General features: G+C 39.9%; 1 protein-coding gene across 1 annotated transcript in view; it reads left to right on the top strand.

Moving 5' to 3' along the window:
* The window catches only part of LOC128645133 (mitotic checkpoint serine/threonine-protein kinase BUB1 beta), a 170,741-nt gene that overhangs the window by 45,235 nt on the left and 108,395 nt on the right, over positions 1 to 17,111 (top strand). The window contains exon 11 of the mRNA XM_053697906.1: positions 1,036 to 1,184. Coding sequence (XP_053553881.1) covers positions 1,036 to 1,184 — 149 coding nt within the window. The remainder of the gene's footprint in view (positions 1 to 1,035; positions 1,185 to 17,111) is intronic.

The following is a 17,111-nucleotide window of genomic DNA, read 5'->3' as shown; positions in this document are numbered from 1 at the left end:
AGCAAGGATGAAATCCGTGGACTTGTCATATCGGAAAAAAAATAAATTTATCAGGTAAGCATAAATTTCCTTTTTACAGTATTGTTTTTTTTTTTTATTAGATATATTTACCAAAGATTTCCTCAATTCTTTTTCCAATTCCAGCTTTTTTTTAAGCAAACAGATGTGCTGTCCTATTACAGACTACATGTAACTACATGGTAAAACTAGTAATGAGGATCATATTCTGTAGTTTTCAGATGCTGGGTTAATTCTGTATTTGCTGTTGTATGTCTGTTTCTCCATTGTGCAGTTTTCTAACAATCTCCTGAAGCTAATTATTGTATTAGGGAAATAATTTATAGTGTTTTGTATATCGGTTAAATTACTCAGTGTGTTATCACTTGACATAAAGAAATAATATTACCATGATGTAAAAATCATCAGGTGTTTTTTGTAGTTTTAGTTTTCCATGCATTGATATGGCAGAAACATGCCTTAAAGGGACATGAAATACTGAGATGTTTAATATATATTATCTACATTTTTATTTTGCCCTAATTTTCTTTAATTTTAATTTAGATAATTATGGGTTTTCCAAATTCCATAAGAATTGACAGTGCATATTTCAGATATTACAATCCTAACCTTGCTACTTTTCTAACGAGAGAATAATTATGGTGAAACCAATATTGAGCAAAAATGCCAAAATGGGCCTGTGCCATTTAACAATGTAAACTGTGAAAAACCATTGTCATTTAAGGGTTAATTACTGTAGTAGCATCTTATTTTGTAATTATCCCTCCTTTGCTTTTAGAGGGGGAGGTAAGATAAAGGACCTTTGAAAGGGTATATAATGCTGATTGTACTAACAAATTGAAACATTAAAAACCTTTATTTTGAATACAAACATTTTGCAATACACTGTTTAATTGCTAATATGTTCTATGCATATACAGTACCTTTTTAATATGATTGCTTATTTCACAGCCATTTTAACATATCGCAGGCTAAACATAAGATAAGGTAATAACAGCATTTCACACTTTTTCACAGCCAGAATCCTGTATGGTGAATAGTGAGCCATGTAATATGGGAGAAGCTGAACTTGGCTGTCAAGCAGCTGCTGCACAGCCAGAGATGGAAACTCCATTACAAACTGAATTCCAGAAGCCAGGAGGATCAGTTTTCTCTGCTTCTTCAAAGTAGGTTGATCCCGCACCCCAAGCAAATAATAATATATAATCCTCCTTAGCAGTCTGAATCCTAGCACCAGATGTATTAATACTAAATAGCTATTTAACCCCTTATCTGTCACAAAGGGCTGCTGTGCATTGCCTGGTGGTATGCTGACGCTCTGATTGGTAGTCATTGGGTTTATAAATGTGTGTTGCTGAACATTTCTGTGGGGTTTTATAGGTGACTGTCAAGCATAAATAAATGTGTTGCATTTGAATATGTTTTATACACATTGAGTGTTCATGCTGAAATATGATTGTGTGTCTATGGATATTGTCGGTTTATGTGGCACGCTCTGCATATTCTATATCTGAGCAGAGTGGATTTAATTGAAATCAAATCAATTTAAAGGGACAGTCTAGTAAAAATTATACTTTCATGATTCAGATAGGGCATGCAAATTTACACAACTTTCCAATTTACTTTTATCATCAAGTCAGCACTGATTGGCTAAAATGCAAGTCTATTAAAAGTACTGATATAAGGGGCAGTCTGCAAAAGCTTAGATACAAGGTAATCACAGAGGTAAAAAAGTATATTAATATAACAGTGTTGGTTATGCAAAACTGGGGAATGGTGGGTAATAAAGGGGATTATATAAAAAAAAAAAAATAAACAATACAATTTTTGGAGTAGACTGTCCGCTTTAAATCATGTTTTTCCTTCTTAATATGATGAGAGTCCACGGCTTCATGCCTTGTGGGAAATACTGAACCTGGCTACCAGGAGGAGGAGAAGACACCCTAGCCAAAGGCTTAAATACCTCCCCCACTTCCCTCATACCCCAGCCATTCTTTGCCTTTTGTCACAGGAAGTTAGCAGAGAAGTGTCTGAAGATACGGAGTAGTTCCTTATGAAGGGTATCTACCCTTCGTAATGGGGCTGGAGTTTTAAGTAGTCTTGTCAACCTCTCGGTGAGAGCATTGACGAATGTAAGAGTCTAGATGGGTTCGCAAAAATACTCTCTCTGCATCTCCAGACTCGTATTAACAGCTCCTTAAGCAATCAGTGTTGACGAGTTTCACTGCCTGCTTTTTCACTCAAGTCCATGTCAGGTGAGATGCTACAAGACTGTCAAACTTGAGAGGCTGTGTTTTTGTTCGACGGCATAGATTCCGGTAAGATCGTTTCATTTTATACATTTATGATAATGCAAGAAGACAGGTCACAGTGTGGCTCCTTTCATCTGTATGAAATTAAGGGTTAATATCTCTGGAAGGGGATTATTGAACAGGGGGGATTAATCACATAATGTAAATATTGTGTTTATGCAGCGACATGTGTGAGATGAGGCTCAGGCAGATGTTGGAACGTACAGGTTTTACTTTCATTTTGATTAGCTGCGCAGCCTTTTAGGCTTGGCACGCTTTTAGCTGCAGCAGGGGCGGTCCTGCGTGGTGCACTACGTGACCGGGTGTGGTCACACTGATCTTCTCTTCTTCCTGACCGTGCAGTTTACCGGAGACAAAGCAGTTTCTCTGTTGAGCCTGGGTCATAGGAGGTGGTGAGTGCCCCAGCCATTGAGGGTATAAAGGTGCCATTTTCTTTTTCAATTTTCCTTTTTACAAGAGCAAGCTATGGAGGACTTTGATGCGTTAGAGGGTACTCCCTCTTTACCTAAATCCAATGCTTTCTATATTGTGAGGAGGCCACGGTATATCCGCCTGCTCAATTATGTTCCACATGCCTCGATAAAGTAATTTTATCAAAGAAAACTAATATGTTAAGTACTACTGAGCCATCCACCTCTGAGGAGTCTCCGTCCCGTGAGGTACACACCCAACAGTCATCTCCTAATACACATGCAGCTTCCCATAGCACTCCTATTCCTCCATCTGGAGGGGCCCATTTACCACCAGGCTTTACTGAGCAGTTACAAATGGCAGTGTCTGCGGCCTTCAGTGCTTTGGAATACAAAAATACCTCCATAAAACAGAGAGAAATTACACCATAGCACTATAAAAAATACAGCTTAAAGGATATTGTATGACACAAAATATGAGATACTTAGTATAGGAATATAAATAGCAACAATTTAATCTGAAACCAAAGTATCGCATAAAAACAAACACTAGTAGAGTGCAGTATCCAGTCAAACACAGTTAAAAATTCCCATAGAGGATAGTTGTTCCTTTTAAAGGTCCTGTGGATAAGAAGTTGGAGGGGTTACTCAAGAAGATGTATGTACTCCAGGGTTTACAATGGCAACCTTCGGTGTCTATTGCTACCGTCACTAGTGCAGCGGCATACTGGTTTGATACGTTGTCTGATTCTATTCGGACAGACACTCCCCTTGAAGACATCCAGGATAGGATTAAGGCCCTTAAGTTGGCCAATTCCTTTATTACGGATGCTTCCCTACAGGTTATCAAGCTGGGAGCAAAAATTTCGGAGTTTTCCGTACTGGCCCGCAGAGCTTTATGGTTAAAATCCTGGTTTGGAGATGTGTCATCTAAGTCTATGCTTTTGGCGATTCCTTACAAGGGTAAGACCTTGTTTGGGCTGGGATTGGCGGAAATTATTTCTGACATTTCGGGAGGAAAGGGTCATTTCCTCCCTCAGGATAAGAGGAATAAGCAGACGTTCCTTTCGAAACTTCAAGGGTAAGCCTTCCTCTACCAAGCAGGAACAGTCCAAGCCTTCCTGGAGGCCTAACCAGTCTTAGAACAAGGGAAAGCAATTTAAGAAGCCTGCTAATGACTCAGTCAGCATGAAGGACCTGCACCCGATCCTGGACCGGATCTTGTGGGGGGCAGACTTTCCTTCTTTGCTCAGGCTTGGGTTCAGGATCCCTGGGCGGTGGATATCGTGTCCCAGGGATACAAACTAGAGTTCAAGACCTTTCCTCCCAGGGGCAGGTTTCTGCTCTCAAGATTATCTGTAGACCAGATAAAGAGAGGCGTTCTTACACTGTGTTCGGGAACTTGTTTTGATAGTTCCTGTTCCAATGCAGGAACAGGGTCTGGGATTTTACCCCAATCTGTTCGTGGTTCCCAAAAAAGAGGGAACTTTCAGACCAATTTTAGATCTCAAAAGTCTAAACAAATTTAAGTACCGTCCTTCAAGATGGAAACTATTCGTTCAATTTATAACAACGGTAGATTAAAAGGACGCATACCTGCATGTTCCCATCCACAGGGATCATCACAAGTTTCTGAGGTTCGCATTACTAGACAAAAACTTTCAGTTTGTAGCTCTCCTATTCGGCCTTGCCACAGCTCCCAGAATTTTTTCAAAGCTTCTGGGATCCCTGTTGGCGGTGCTCCGGTTGTGGGGCATTGCAGTGGCGCCTTATCCTTTCAACAAGCAAACTCCCACACGGAGATGTTGTTATCCTTCCTGCGATCTCACGGATGGAAGGTGAATTTGTAAAAGAGTTCCTTAATTCCAACTGCAAGGGTAGTGTTCTTGGGAACCATAATAGATTCCCTATCAATGAAAATATTTCTGACAGAGGTCAGGAAATCAAATATTTTCAATTCTTGTCTGGCGCTTCAGTCCTCTCCTCGGCCATCAGTGGCTCAATGTATGGAGGTGATCGGTCTGATGGTAGCTGCCATGGACATGATTCTGTTTGCCCGTTTCCACCTCAGACCTCTGCAGTTATGCATGCTCAGGCATTGGAACGGAGATTATGCGGATCTATCTCCACGATTACATCTGGATCAGGAGACCAGGGATTCTCTTCTTTGGTGGTTGTCTCAGGATCATCTCTCCCAGGGAACCTGCTTCCGCAGACCCTCCTGGGTGATTGTGACAACGGATGTCAGCCTGCTGGGATGGGGAGCATTCTGGGGCTCTCTAAAGGCTCAGGGGACATGGACTCAGAAGAAGTCTGTTCTACCCATAAACATTCTGGAGCTGAGAGCAATTTTCAATACTATTCTGGCCTGGCCTCAGTTAGCTTCTGCCCGCTTTATCAAGTTCCAGTCGGACAACATAACTTCAGTGGCGTACATCAACCATCAGGGGAACTTGGAATTCCTTGGCCATGACAGAGGTAGCCAAGATAATTCAGTGGGCAGAGACCCACAACTGCTGTCTGTCTGCGATCCACATTCCAGGAGTGGACAACCGGGAAGCGGATTTTCTGAGCAGACAGACCTTTCACCCGGGGGAGTGGGAACTCCATCCGGAAGTGTTTTCCAGCTTGATTCTTAAATGGGGACAGCCGGAACTGGATCTCATGGCATCTCGGCAGAATGCCAAGCTCCAGAGGTATGGGTCGAGGTCAAGGGATCCTCAGGCTGTACTGATAGATGCTCTGGCGGTCCCTTGGAATTTCAGTCTTCCATGGTCCCTTGGAATTTCAGTCTTGCATATCTATTTCCTCCGTTTGCTCTCCTTCCTCGGGTTATTGCTCGAATCAAACGGGAGAGGGCGTCTTGATCCTCATTGCATCGCTGTGGCCTTGCAGGATCTGGTATGCAGATCTAGTGGAGCTGTCATCTCTCCCTCCTTGGAGACTTCCACTAAGGAAGGACCTTCTACTTCAAGGGCCCTTCCTTCACCCAAATCTAGTTTCTCTGAAGCTGACTGCTTGGAGATTAAATGCTTAATTTTATCTAAGCGTGTTTTTTCTGAGTTGGTCGTAAGCTTGTCACCAGGAAGATTTACTATAAGATATGGCGTAAATATCTGCATTGGTGTGAATCCAGAGACTACTCTTGGAGTAAAGTTCGGATTCCTAGAATTTTATCTTTTCTCCAAGAGGGTTTGGAGAAGGGTTTATCGGCAAGTTCCTTAAAGGGTCAAATATCTGCCTTGTCTATTTTGTTACATAAACGGCTAGCGGATGTACCAGACGTGCAATCGTTCTGTCAGGCCTGTGTTTAAACTGGTTACTCCTCCCTGGAGTCTTAACCTTGTTATTAAAGTTCTTCAGCAGGCTCTGTTTGAGCTTATGCATTCCTTAGATATTAAATTGTTTTCTTGGAAGGTTTTGTTTCTTGTTGCTATTTTATCTGCTCGTAGAGTTTCAGAGCTCTTGGCATTACAGTATGAGTCTCCTTACCTTATTTTTCATTCGAATAAAGTAGTTTTGCCTAAAGTGGTTTCAGATCGGAACATTAATCAGGAGATTGTTGTTCCTCCTTTATGTCCTAACCCTTCTTCTCATAAGGAACGTCGGCTGCACGACCTAGACGTGGTGCGTGCATTGAAATTCTATTTACAGACGACTAAGGATTTTCGTCAGTCTTCTGCTCTGTTTGTGGTTTTCTCTGGGAAACATAAGGGGCAGAAAGCTATGGCTACTTCTCTTTGTGGCTGAAGAGTATCATTCGCTTGGCCTATGAAACTGCTGGACAGCAGCCTCCTGAGAGAGTTACGGCTCATTCTACGAGGGCTGTTTCCTCTTCCTGAGCATTAAAAAATTAAGCCTCTGTGGAATTCTATAAATTTGATACTTTTGCCTTGGCTGAGGCTTCTTTTGGGAGAAAGGTTCTTCAAGCAGTGGTGCCTTCTGTTTAGGTTCCCTGTCTTGTCCCTCCCTTATCATCTGTGTCCTCTAGCTTGGGTATTGATTCCCAATAGTAATTAGATGATCCGTGGACTCAGTGTCATTAGAAAGAAAACAAAATTTATGCTTACCTGCTACTAAATTTCTTTCTTTCTTGACACAGTGAGTCCACGGCCCGCCCTTTTATTTTAAGACAGATTTTTTTTGTAATGTTATAAACCTCAGACACCTCTGCACCTTGTTACTTCCTTTCTCTCCTTTTAATTCAGTCGAATGACTGGGGTTGGAGGGAAGGGAGGTAATATTTAACAGCTTTGCTGTGGTGCTCTTTGCCGCCTCCTGCTGGGCAGGAGTGATATTCCTAATAGTAATTAGATGATCCGTAGACTCACTGTGTCAAGAAATAAATAAATTTATCACGTAAGCATACATTTTTTTTTTTTTTTTTTTAACTGTATTTGACTGGATACTGCACTTCACCAGTTTTTGTTTTTATGTGATACTTCAGTTTCAGATTAAATTGTTGCTATTTATATTCCTATACTAAGTATTTCATATTTTCTGTCATATAATGTCCTTTAAGCTGTATTTTTTTATAGCGCTATGGTGTAATTTTTTTCTGTTTTATGAGGGTATTTATGTATTCCATTGCATTTATAGAGGTTTTAGGGATCCTCTGTTTTCACTATTAGCTTTGTGACATTTTACTCTGCGCTGATATCCTACTCCAAACTTCTCTATTTGGCCTTCAGTGCTTTACCTCACCCTGCTAAGCGCAAGCGAAAGGTCAAATATTGCTATCCTTCCCAGGGGTCATCTACTAGCGTATTGGATTTATCTGATACTAGATTATCTGCTGATGAAGACACCTCTAATACTTCAGAGGATGCTCTTTCTGGGTTGGAATCTGCTGCGGAGGAACCAGACTTTAGATTTAGGATTGAACACTTAGGCTTTCTGCTTAAGGAAGTTTTGGCTCCTTTGGAGGTTCCAGAACCTAAATTAGAGGAACCTTGTATTCCTAAATTAGATAAGGTCTACGAGGACAGGTTTGTTCCACAGACTCTCCTGGTTCCCGTTAAGATGGCGAACATTATTAAGAACGAATGGGAAATACTTGACTTTTCTTTTTCCCCTTTCTTCTTTTAAGAAATTTTTCTCAGTTCCGGACTCTCAATTAGAGTTGTGGGGTTCCGTCCCTAAAGTAGATGGCTCTTTCTCCTGTTAAGTGTAGTCAGTCCACGGGTCATCATTACTTATGGGATATTAACTCCTCCCCAACAGGAAGTGCAAGAGGATCACCCAAGCAGAGCTGCTATATAGCTCCTCCCCTCTACGTCACACCCAGTCATTCTCTTGCACCCAACTAATAGATAGGATGTGTGAGAGGACTGTGGTGATTAAACTTAGTTTTTTATATCTTCAATCAAAAGTTTGTTATTTTAAACTGCACCGGAGTGTGTTGTTTCCTTCTCAGGCAGAATTTGAAGAAGAATCTACCTGAGTTTTTGTGTATGATCTTAGCGGACGTAACTAAGATCCGTTTGCTGTTCTCGGCCATTCTGAGGAATAAGGTAACTTCAGATCAGGGGACAGCGGGCAGGTTCACCTGCAAAGAGGTATGTTGCAGTATATTATTTTCTAAGGAATGGAATTGACTGAGAAAATACTGCTAATACCGATATAATGTAAGTACAGCCTTAAATGCAGTAGTAGCAACTGGTATCAGGCTGATATGTATATATGTTTACACTTAAGTATTTCTGGGGAATGGCACTTCACTGGGAAAATACTGTATGCATATAACTTTTAGCCTAACTTGCAGTGTGAGCGACTAGCAGCAGGCTTTTTAATGACATTTCATATATTAGATTTTAAACGTTTACTGGCATGTTAAATCGTTTAATTATCTGAGGTACTTGGTGAAAAATTGTTTTGGGCTTTATTTTCCACATGGCTGTCGTTTGTTTTAAATTAAAACAGTTTACTGAGCTTCCCTCACTGTTGTAGTGTGAGTGGGAGGGGCCTATTTTGGCGCTTTTACTACGCATCAGAAATTCAGTCACAGTCTGCCTTTTTCTCCCTGCATGATCCAGGACGTCTCCACAGAGCTCAGGGGTCTTCAAAACTAGTTTTGAGGGAGGTAATCACTCACAGCAGATCTGTGAGACTGTGCTTTGACTGTGATAAAAACGCTTATATTTTCAATTGTTATCCGTTTTTTTCTGATATTAAGGGTTAATCATCCATTGCTAATGAGTGCAATCCTTTGCTAAATTTGGTTTCTATAACTAATCCGGTTCATTGTTATTCAACTGTAACAGTTTTTGTGTGCTTCTTAAAGGCACAGTAACGTTTTTACATATTGCTTGTAAATTTAGTTGAAAAGTATTTCCAAGCTTGCTAGTCTAATTGCTAGTTTGTTTAAACATGTCTGACACAGAGGAATCTTTGTGCAATATGTTCAAAAGCCAAGGTGGAGCCCAATAGAAATTTATGTACTAATTGCATTGATGCTACTTTAAATAAATGTCAATCTGTACATGTTAAGCAACATTCACCAGACAACGAGGGGGAAGTTATGCCGACTAACTTGCCTCACGTGTCAGTACCTGCATCTCCCGCTCAGGAGGTGCGAGATATTGTAACGCCAAGTACATCAGGGCGGCCATTACAAATCACTCTACAAGACATGGCTAATGTTAGGACTGAAGTTTTGTCTAAATTGCCAGAACTTAGAGGTAAACGAGATCACTCTGGGATGAGAACAGAGTATACTGATAATGCTAGGGCCATGTCTGATACTGCGTCACAATTTGCAGAGCATGAGGACGGAGAGCTTCATTCTGCGGGTGACGGATCTGATCCAAATAAACTGGATTCAGACATTTCAAATTTTAAGTTTAAGCTGGAAAACCTCCGTGTATTACTAGGGGAGGTGTTAGCGGCTCTGAATGATTGTAACACAGTTGCAATCCCAGAGAAAATGTGTAGGTTGGATTAATATTTTGCGGTACCGACGAGTACTGACGTTTTTCCTATACCTAAGAGACTTACTGAAATTATTACTAAGGAGTGGGATAGACCCGGTGTGCCTTTCTCACCCCCTCCTATATTCAGAAAAATGTTTCCAATAGACGCCACCACACGGGACTTATGGCAAACGGTCCCTAAGGTGGAGGGAGCAGTTTCTACTTTAGCTAAGCGTACCACTATCCCGGTGGAGGATAGCTGTGCCTTTTCAGATCCAATGGATAAAAAGTTAGAGGGTTACCTTAAGAAAATGTTTGTTCAACAAGGTTTTATATTGCAACCCCTTGCATGCATTGCGCCTGTCACGGCTGCGGCAGCATTTTGGTTTGAGTCTCTGGAAGAGACCCTTGACTCAGCGACATTAGATGAGATTTCACACAAGCTTAAAACCCTTAAGCTAGCTAATTCATTTATTTCTGATGCCGTAGTACATTTAACTAAACTTACGGCTAAGAATTCCGGATTCGCCATTCAGGCACGCAGAGCGCTGTGGCTAAAATCCTGGTCAGCTGATGTAACTTCTAAATCGAAATTACTTAACATACCTTTCAAGGGGCAGACTTTATTCGGGCCCGGTTTGAAAGAAATTATCACTGATATTACGGGAGGTAAAGGCCATGCCCTGCCTCAAGACAGAGCCAAACCCAGGGCTAGACAGTCTAATTTTCGTGCCTTTCGTAACTTCAAGGCAGGAGCAGCATCAACTTCCTCTGCTCCAAAACAGGAAGGAGCTGTTGCTCGCTACAGACAAGGCTGGAAACCTAACCAGGCCTGGAACAAGGGCAAGCAGGCCAGAAAACCTGCTGCTGCCCCTAAGACAGCATGAAGTGAGGGCCCCCGATCCGGAAACTGATCTAGTGGGGGGCAGACTCTCTCTCTTCGCCCAGGCTTGGGCAAGAGATGTCCAGGATCCCTGGGCGTTGGAGATCATATCTCAGGGATATCTTCTGGACTTCAAAGCTTCTCCTCCACAAGGGAGATTTCACCTTTCAAGGTTGTCAACAAACCAGATAAAGAAAGAGGCGTTTCTACGCTGTGTACAAGACCTTTTACTAATGGGAGTGATCCACCCAGTTCCGCGGTCGGAACACGGACAAGGGTTTTTCTCAAATCTGTTTGTGGTTCCCAAAAAAGAGGGAACCTTCAGACCAATATTGGATTTAAAGATCCTAAACAAATTCCTAAGAGTTCCATCGTTCAAGATGGAAACTATTCGGACAATCTTACCCATGATCCAAAGAGGTCAGTACATGACCACAGTGGATTTAAAGGATGCTTACCTTCACATACCGATTCACAGAGAACATTACCGGTATCTAAGGTTTGCCTTCCTAGACAGGCATTACCAGTTTGTAGCTCTTCCCTTCGGGTTGGCTACGGCTCCAAGAATCTTTACAAAGGTTCTGGGCTCTCTTCTGGTGGTACTAAGACTGCAAGGAATTTCGGTAGCTCCGTACCTAGACGACATTCTGATACAAGCGTCAAGCTTTCAAACTGCCAAGTCTCATACAGAGTTAGTACTGACATTTCTAAGGTCGCATGGGTGGAAAGTGAACGAGGAGAAGAGTTCTCTCTTACCACTCACAAGAGTTCCCTTCTTGGGGACTCTTATAGATTCTGTAGAAATGAAAGTTTACCTGACAGAGGACAGGTTAACAAAGTTTCTAAATGCTTGCCGTGCCCTTCATTCCATTCAACACCCGTCAGTGGCTCAATGCATGGAGGTTATCGGCTTAATGGTAGCGGCAATGGACATAGTTCCTTTTGCACGCCTGCACCTCAGACCGCTGCAATTGTGCATGCTAAGTCAGTGGAATGGGGATTACTCAGATTTGTCCCCTACGCTGAATCTGGATCAAGAGACCAGAGATTCTCTTCTATGGTGGCTTTCTCGGCCACATCTGTCCAGGGGGATGCCCTTCAGCAGGCCAGACTGGACAATTGTAACTACAGACGCCAGCCTACTAGGTTGGGGCGCTGTCTGGAATTCCCTGAAGGCTCAGGGATCATGGACTCAAGAGGAGAGTCTCCTTCCAATAAACATTCTGGAATTGAGAGCAGTTCTCAATGCCCTTCTGGCTTGGCCTCAGTTAGCAACTCTGAGGTTCATCAGGTTTCAGTCGGACAACATCACGACTGTGGCTTACATCAACCATCAGGGAGGGACAAGGAGTTCCTTAGCGATGATGGAAGTATCAAAGATAATTCGCTGGGCAGAGTCTCACTCTTGCCACCTGTCAGCGATCCACATCCCAGGAGTGGAGAACTGGGAGGCGGATTTCCTAAGTCGCCAGACTTTTCATCCGGGGGAGTGGGAACTTCATCCGGAGGTCTTTGCCCAAATACTTCGACATTGGGGCAAACCAGATATGGATCTCATGGCGTCTCGCCGGAACGCCAAGCTTCCTCGTTACGGGTCCAGGTCCAGGGACCCGGGAGCGGTCCTGATAGATGCCTTGACAGCACCTTGGACCTTCAGGATGGCTTATGTGTTTCCACCCGTCCCGATGCTTCCTCGTTTGATTGCCAGGATCAAACAGGAGAAAGCATCAGTGATTCTAATAGCGCCTGCGTGGCCATGCAGGACCTGGTATGCAGATCTAGTGGACATGTCATCCTGTCCTAGACAAAACGAAATGGATGGCGCTGGTCTTGCAGAATAGTTAGTTTCTAATGATAGATAGAAATGGACTTGATGTGCAAGTTAAATCTGTTGCAATAATGTGCAATATACTCACTCCTTAAGTAATGTGAGTCCTGCTTCTATGGTATATCCCTCTGCGGTATGTCCCTCTCCAAAGGAAACAACAAGGTGGTTTTCAACAGGGCTGGAAAAGGATTAGAACCTCAACAGCAGTAAAGTAATAACTTTAAGTTGAAAAAACAAGTAGTAACTTACTTATCCAAAAAAGCAAGTCCAGCTCGTCACAGAGAAAGTAATTCAAATATAAGAGATAAAAAAGTGGTTTATTGTAGCTCTACGCGTTTCAATGCTCAAGCGTCTTTTTCAAGAGCAATAAAAGACAATAAAAACAAGTAACAGTTTGTATAATGCTGTGACAATGTAGCCGGATTTTATACAGGTGTATCAATGTTCCAATTTCCTGTCTGTGGCAGGAAATTGGACTCACATGAAACAAAAATAAAAATACAATTTCTAACTGAATGTTTAGGCCCAACCTTATTCTTAACATTGTTAAATCTTTTTATGTCGCTCAATTAAACTTTAAAATGTAATATTTTGTATTTGGTTCGGCATAAACATGTACAATAGGAAATGACCAATCAGTAAATTATTTCGAATTTTTATCCAATAGAAAGACAGAGTTGAATTGAGTCCCCATTCGAGTATTCTTTGAGTTTAAGTTCCCTTTAAGGTCCGCTTTAAAGTCACGTGATTCTTTTAGCCAATCCCATGATGTTAAAAAGTTCTCCGTTGATCTATGACGTCGCGTGGGCTCGTTAGTCACGTGTTATTTCTGACCAATCTGTAAGAACGTCCTTTCTCGTGGCTTTAAAGGGACAGTATACACTCATTTTCATATAACTGCATGTAATAGACACTACTATAAAGAATAATATGCACAGATACTGATATAAAAATCCAATATAAAACTGTTTAAAAACTTACTTAGAAGCTGTCAGTTTGGCTCTGTTGAAAAGGTAGCTGGAAAGCCCACTGCAAGTGACAAATAAGACACCCCCCCCCCTCCCCCTTCTTTTGCATATGAAAAGACCCTTTACACAAACAGGAGCAAGCTGGAGTAGGTAGTCGAGCGTATTCACATAAAACTTTGGGGCTTGGTTAGGAGTCTGAAAATCAGAGAAATGTTATTTTAAAATATGCAAAACTATACATTAATTTAAAAAAAAAACTTTATGGGCTATATAAATAGATTATCTACAAAACATTTATGCAAAGAAAAAATGAGTGTATAATGTCCCTTTAACCAAATGTGCCGATATGAGGATTTAAGGTTTAACATTCTATGAATAGAAAAAACAGAGAGGCGGCAGTATCCATTCCAATCACATGTAATGACAAAATGGTTGCATTTTATCTAGCAGTTTTACGGCAACTTTAAAAATACATACAACCCGATGACATAAAAAGTTTGTGCAATGATGTTTACACTATAAGGACTTTGAAACATGTTAAAGACAGCAATATCAATTCTAGTCACATAAAAAGAACTTTGCGAAGTTTTATTTATAGTGTAAAACCTTTTGCGGCAACTTTAAAAATACATACAACCCGATGACATAAAAAGTTTGTGCAATGATGTTTACACTATAAGGACTTTGAAACATGTTAAAGACAGCAATATCAATTCTAGTCACATAAAAAGAACTTTGCGAAGTTTTATTTATAGTATAAAACCTTTTGAGAGAATTAAAGAGAGCGGCAGTGTCCGTTCTGCTCACATATGGATAAGAATAATGACCTTATATCTAACGGTTTTACAGTAACTTTGTAGGAATAAAAGCTTCTCAATAGCATGAAAGAATAACTGCATTAAAGGATATTTAAAATTTGTGGAGTTATGTGTGTGGTTTAAAGGTATTAAATATTTGGTGCTATTTAGTTTAAATTTAATGTGAAAGGAATTGTTATTTTCATAACTTATATAGAATGTAGATTGTGAGATTACAGGTGTGAAATTCTCTTACTTACTTTTATGGATATTTACATCCATAATTTGATAGTGAAAAATTGTTATTTCCTAACATTATCTAAAAATAAATTGTGAAATACAGTTTGTGAAAAAAATTATCTTACTTACTTTTATGGATATTTACATCCATAATGTGCTTAGATTAAAAATGGGTAAAGTGAAATAAATAAATGAATAAGAAGGAATAAAAATATGAAAATAAAAATATAATTAAAATGAAATAAAAATATGATGTAAAAATATAAAGGTTGAATCAAAGTGTGTAGACTCAATATTAATAATAATAATGATATGTGTGGACTCAGTAACTAACCGATGAACTATTGATAGTGGTAAACGATTACTTCATGTATTTGAACCATATATTTAAAAATTATCGAATCCCTAGTGAAACTAGTTTAGATAAAAGCTGCTATTCGAATGTCTTTATTTAGCCCCCAATGGTTGTAAGTTCTTAGTGTGTGAATCCACCATAATTCTCTCTTGTTTAACTCATCTTCTAAATGTCCTCCTCTCCAGTGGGTGGTTACCTTCTCTATTCCTATCCATGAAAAATTCTTAAAATCGAATTTGGTACAAGTATTGCAATGTAAAGGGACACCATGATCCTCATGTCTCTTCTCTATTTTATTGAGGTGTTCTAAAATACGGGTCTTAAGAAATCTGGTAGTTTGTCCTAAATATTGGATCTGACAGTTACATTGCAATAAATATATAACATTTTGAGTCTTGCATGTAATGAAATGTTTAATTATATAGGTCTTGCCTGTTACAAAGGAAGTAAAAGATTTATGAGTTCTTTTTGTATAATTGCAACCTTTACATTTTCCACATGTATAAAAACCTTGTAAGTTAGATATACTTAAAGGTGGTTTGGGGGCCATACCTTTAATTAAAGAAGGGGCCAACTTTTGTTTAAAATTACTGCCTCTTCTATATGTGATTTGAGGTTTGATAGGTATAATTTTACTTAAGAATTCATCATTATGTAAAATGTGCCAATGTTTTTTAATGATTTTATTAATTTGATGGTGCCCTGAATTAAATGTTGTAATGAATCTGGGGAAAGAGGATTGTTTATTTGTAGTGATTTTATGTTTTGCCAAAATTAAATTACGATCCTGATTTTTAATTAATTGTCTATCTACTTCAAGACTGCTTGAAGAGTAGCCTATTTCCAAGAATCTCTTTTTAAGTAGTAATGATTGTTCCTCGTAATCTTCTATTCTATCACAATTTCTCCTAATACGTTGGAATTGTCCTCTGGGGATAGCCTTTAACCATGATGGATGATGTTGACTGTCATGTTGGATGTATGTATTTGCATCACATTCCTTAAAGTGTGTTTTTGTATGTATATGTCCATCAACGGTTGTGATGGACAAATCTAAAAAGATTGCTTTGGTGTTATTTATTTCTGGGGTCAATATGATGTTCATGTCATTTTTATTTAAATCATTAACAAATTGTTGGCAGTTTTCTATATTTCCCCTCCAGATACAGAGGACATCGTCGATGTACCTCCGCCATGTCACCAGGTTCGCCCTAGCTACGTCATTGGACCATACGTAAAGATGTTCAAAATGGTCCATATAAATGTTGGCGTAGCTGGGGGCGAACCTGGTGCCCATGGCGGTACCACAAATTTGTAGATATTGTGAATCATTAAACCAGAAAAAATTATGGGTCAACATGAAATCTATGGCTGCCAAAATAAAATCTAACATTTTTTCAGATAAATTGGGATCTTGGGTTAGTTTCCATTTGATGGCTGTTAGGCCTTTTTGATGGTCAATTATGGAATATAATGATGTAACATCCATGGTAGCCCATAAAAAATCAGGTTCCCATTCTAATTGTTTGATATTAAGTACACTGGTGGTGTCTTTTAGATATGATTTGGAATTTTGTGCATCAGGACAACAGGTCCAACCCAAAAAAACGAGAAAGGACACCAAATCAGCTAGAGGGAGAAGAGGAGGCGGAGGCAAGACACATGAGAAAAAGACATTTTTAAGTAAGATATATAATCTGTCATCACAGCCAATTACTGAACAAGAAACACGGGTATTAGCTAAAGGACTAAAATTTGTCCCAACCCAAGGAGTAAATACTTTTCAATTATTCATAGACGCCCAGAAATTTATCAGGAATTTAACTATTAAACGTTTCTTTATTAAAAAGGAAACTTTAAGCTATACACCTCCTGAGAGTGACCCGAGGACCAAATTCAAAAATCCCTCAAAATTCTATCCCAGTCATTTCAAAGGGCCTTGTATAGATGTCTTTGGGAAACTGATTATGAAAGACATAGAAAACATGAGACATCAACCCAAACACTATAATTTATCAAAAATAGAATCTGAAATTTTAAAAGCACTTAATAAGAGAGAGGACATCGTTATAAAGGAAGCCGACAAGGGGGGGGGGGTAGTCATCATGGACAGAGCTTTTTACTTACAAGAAGCCAACAGAATTCTATCAGACACCAATACCTACCATGTTTTAAACCACTCCCCCAAAAAAGAATTCAGTCAAGAATTACAAGAATTATTGACAACAGGTTTAGACAGAGAAGTTATCAACGAAAAAGAATATGATTTTCTGTTTAAAACCAATTCAAAAACTCCTATCTTTTATTTTTTGCCAAAGTTACATAAAAATCCCCTACAACCCCCAGGTCGCCCAATCATTAGTGGCATAGATTCATTAACCTCCAATTT

Source organism: Bombina bombina, chromosome 1 (assembly GCF_027579735.1).
Source record: "Bombina bombina isolate aBomBom1 chromosome 1, aBomBom1.pri, whole genome shotgun sequence".
Classification (NCBI taxonomy): domain Eukaryota; kingdom Metazoa; phylum Chordata; class Amphibia; order Anura; family Bombinatoridae; genus Bombina; species Bombina bombina.
Note: the sequence above shows the minus strand (reverse complement) of the source record. Positions and strands in the feature narration are given on the sequence as shown.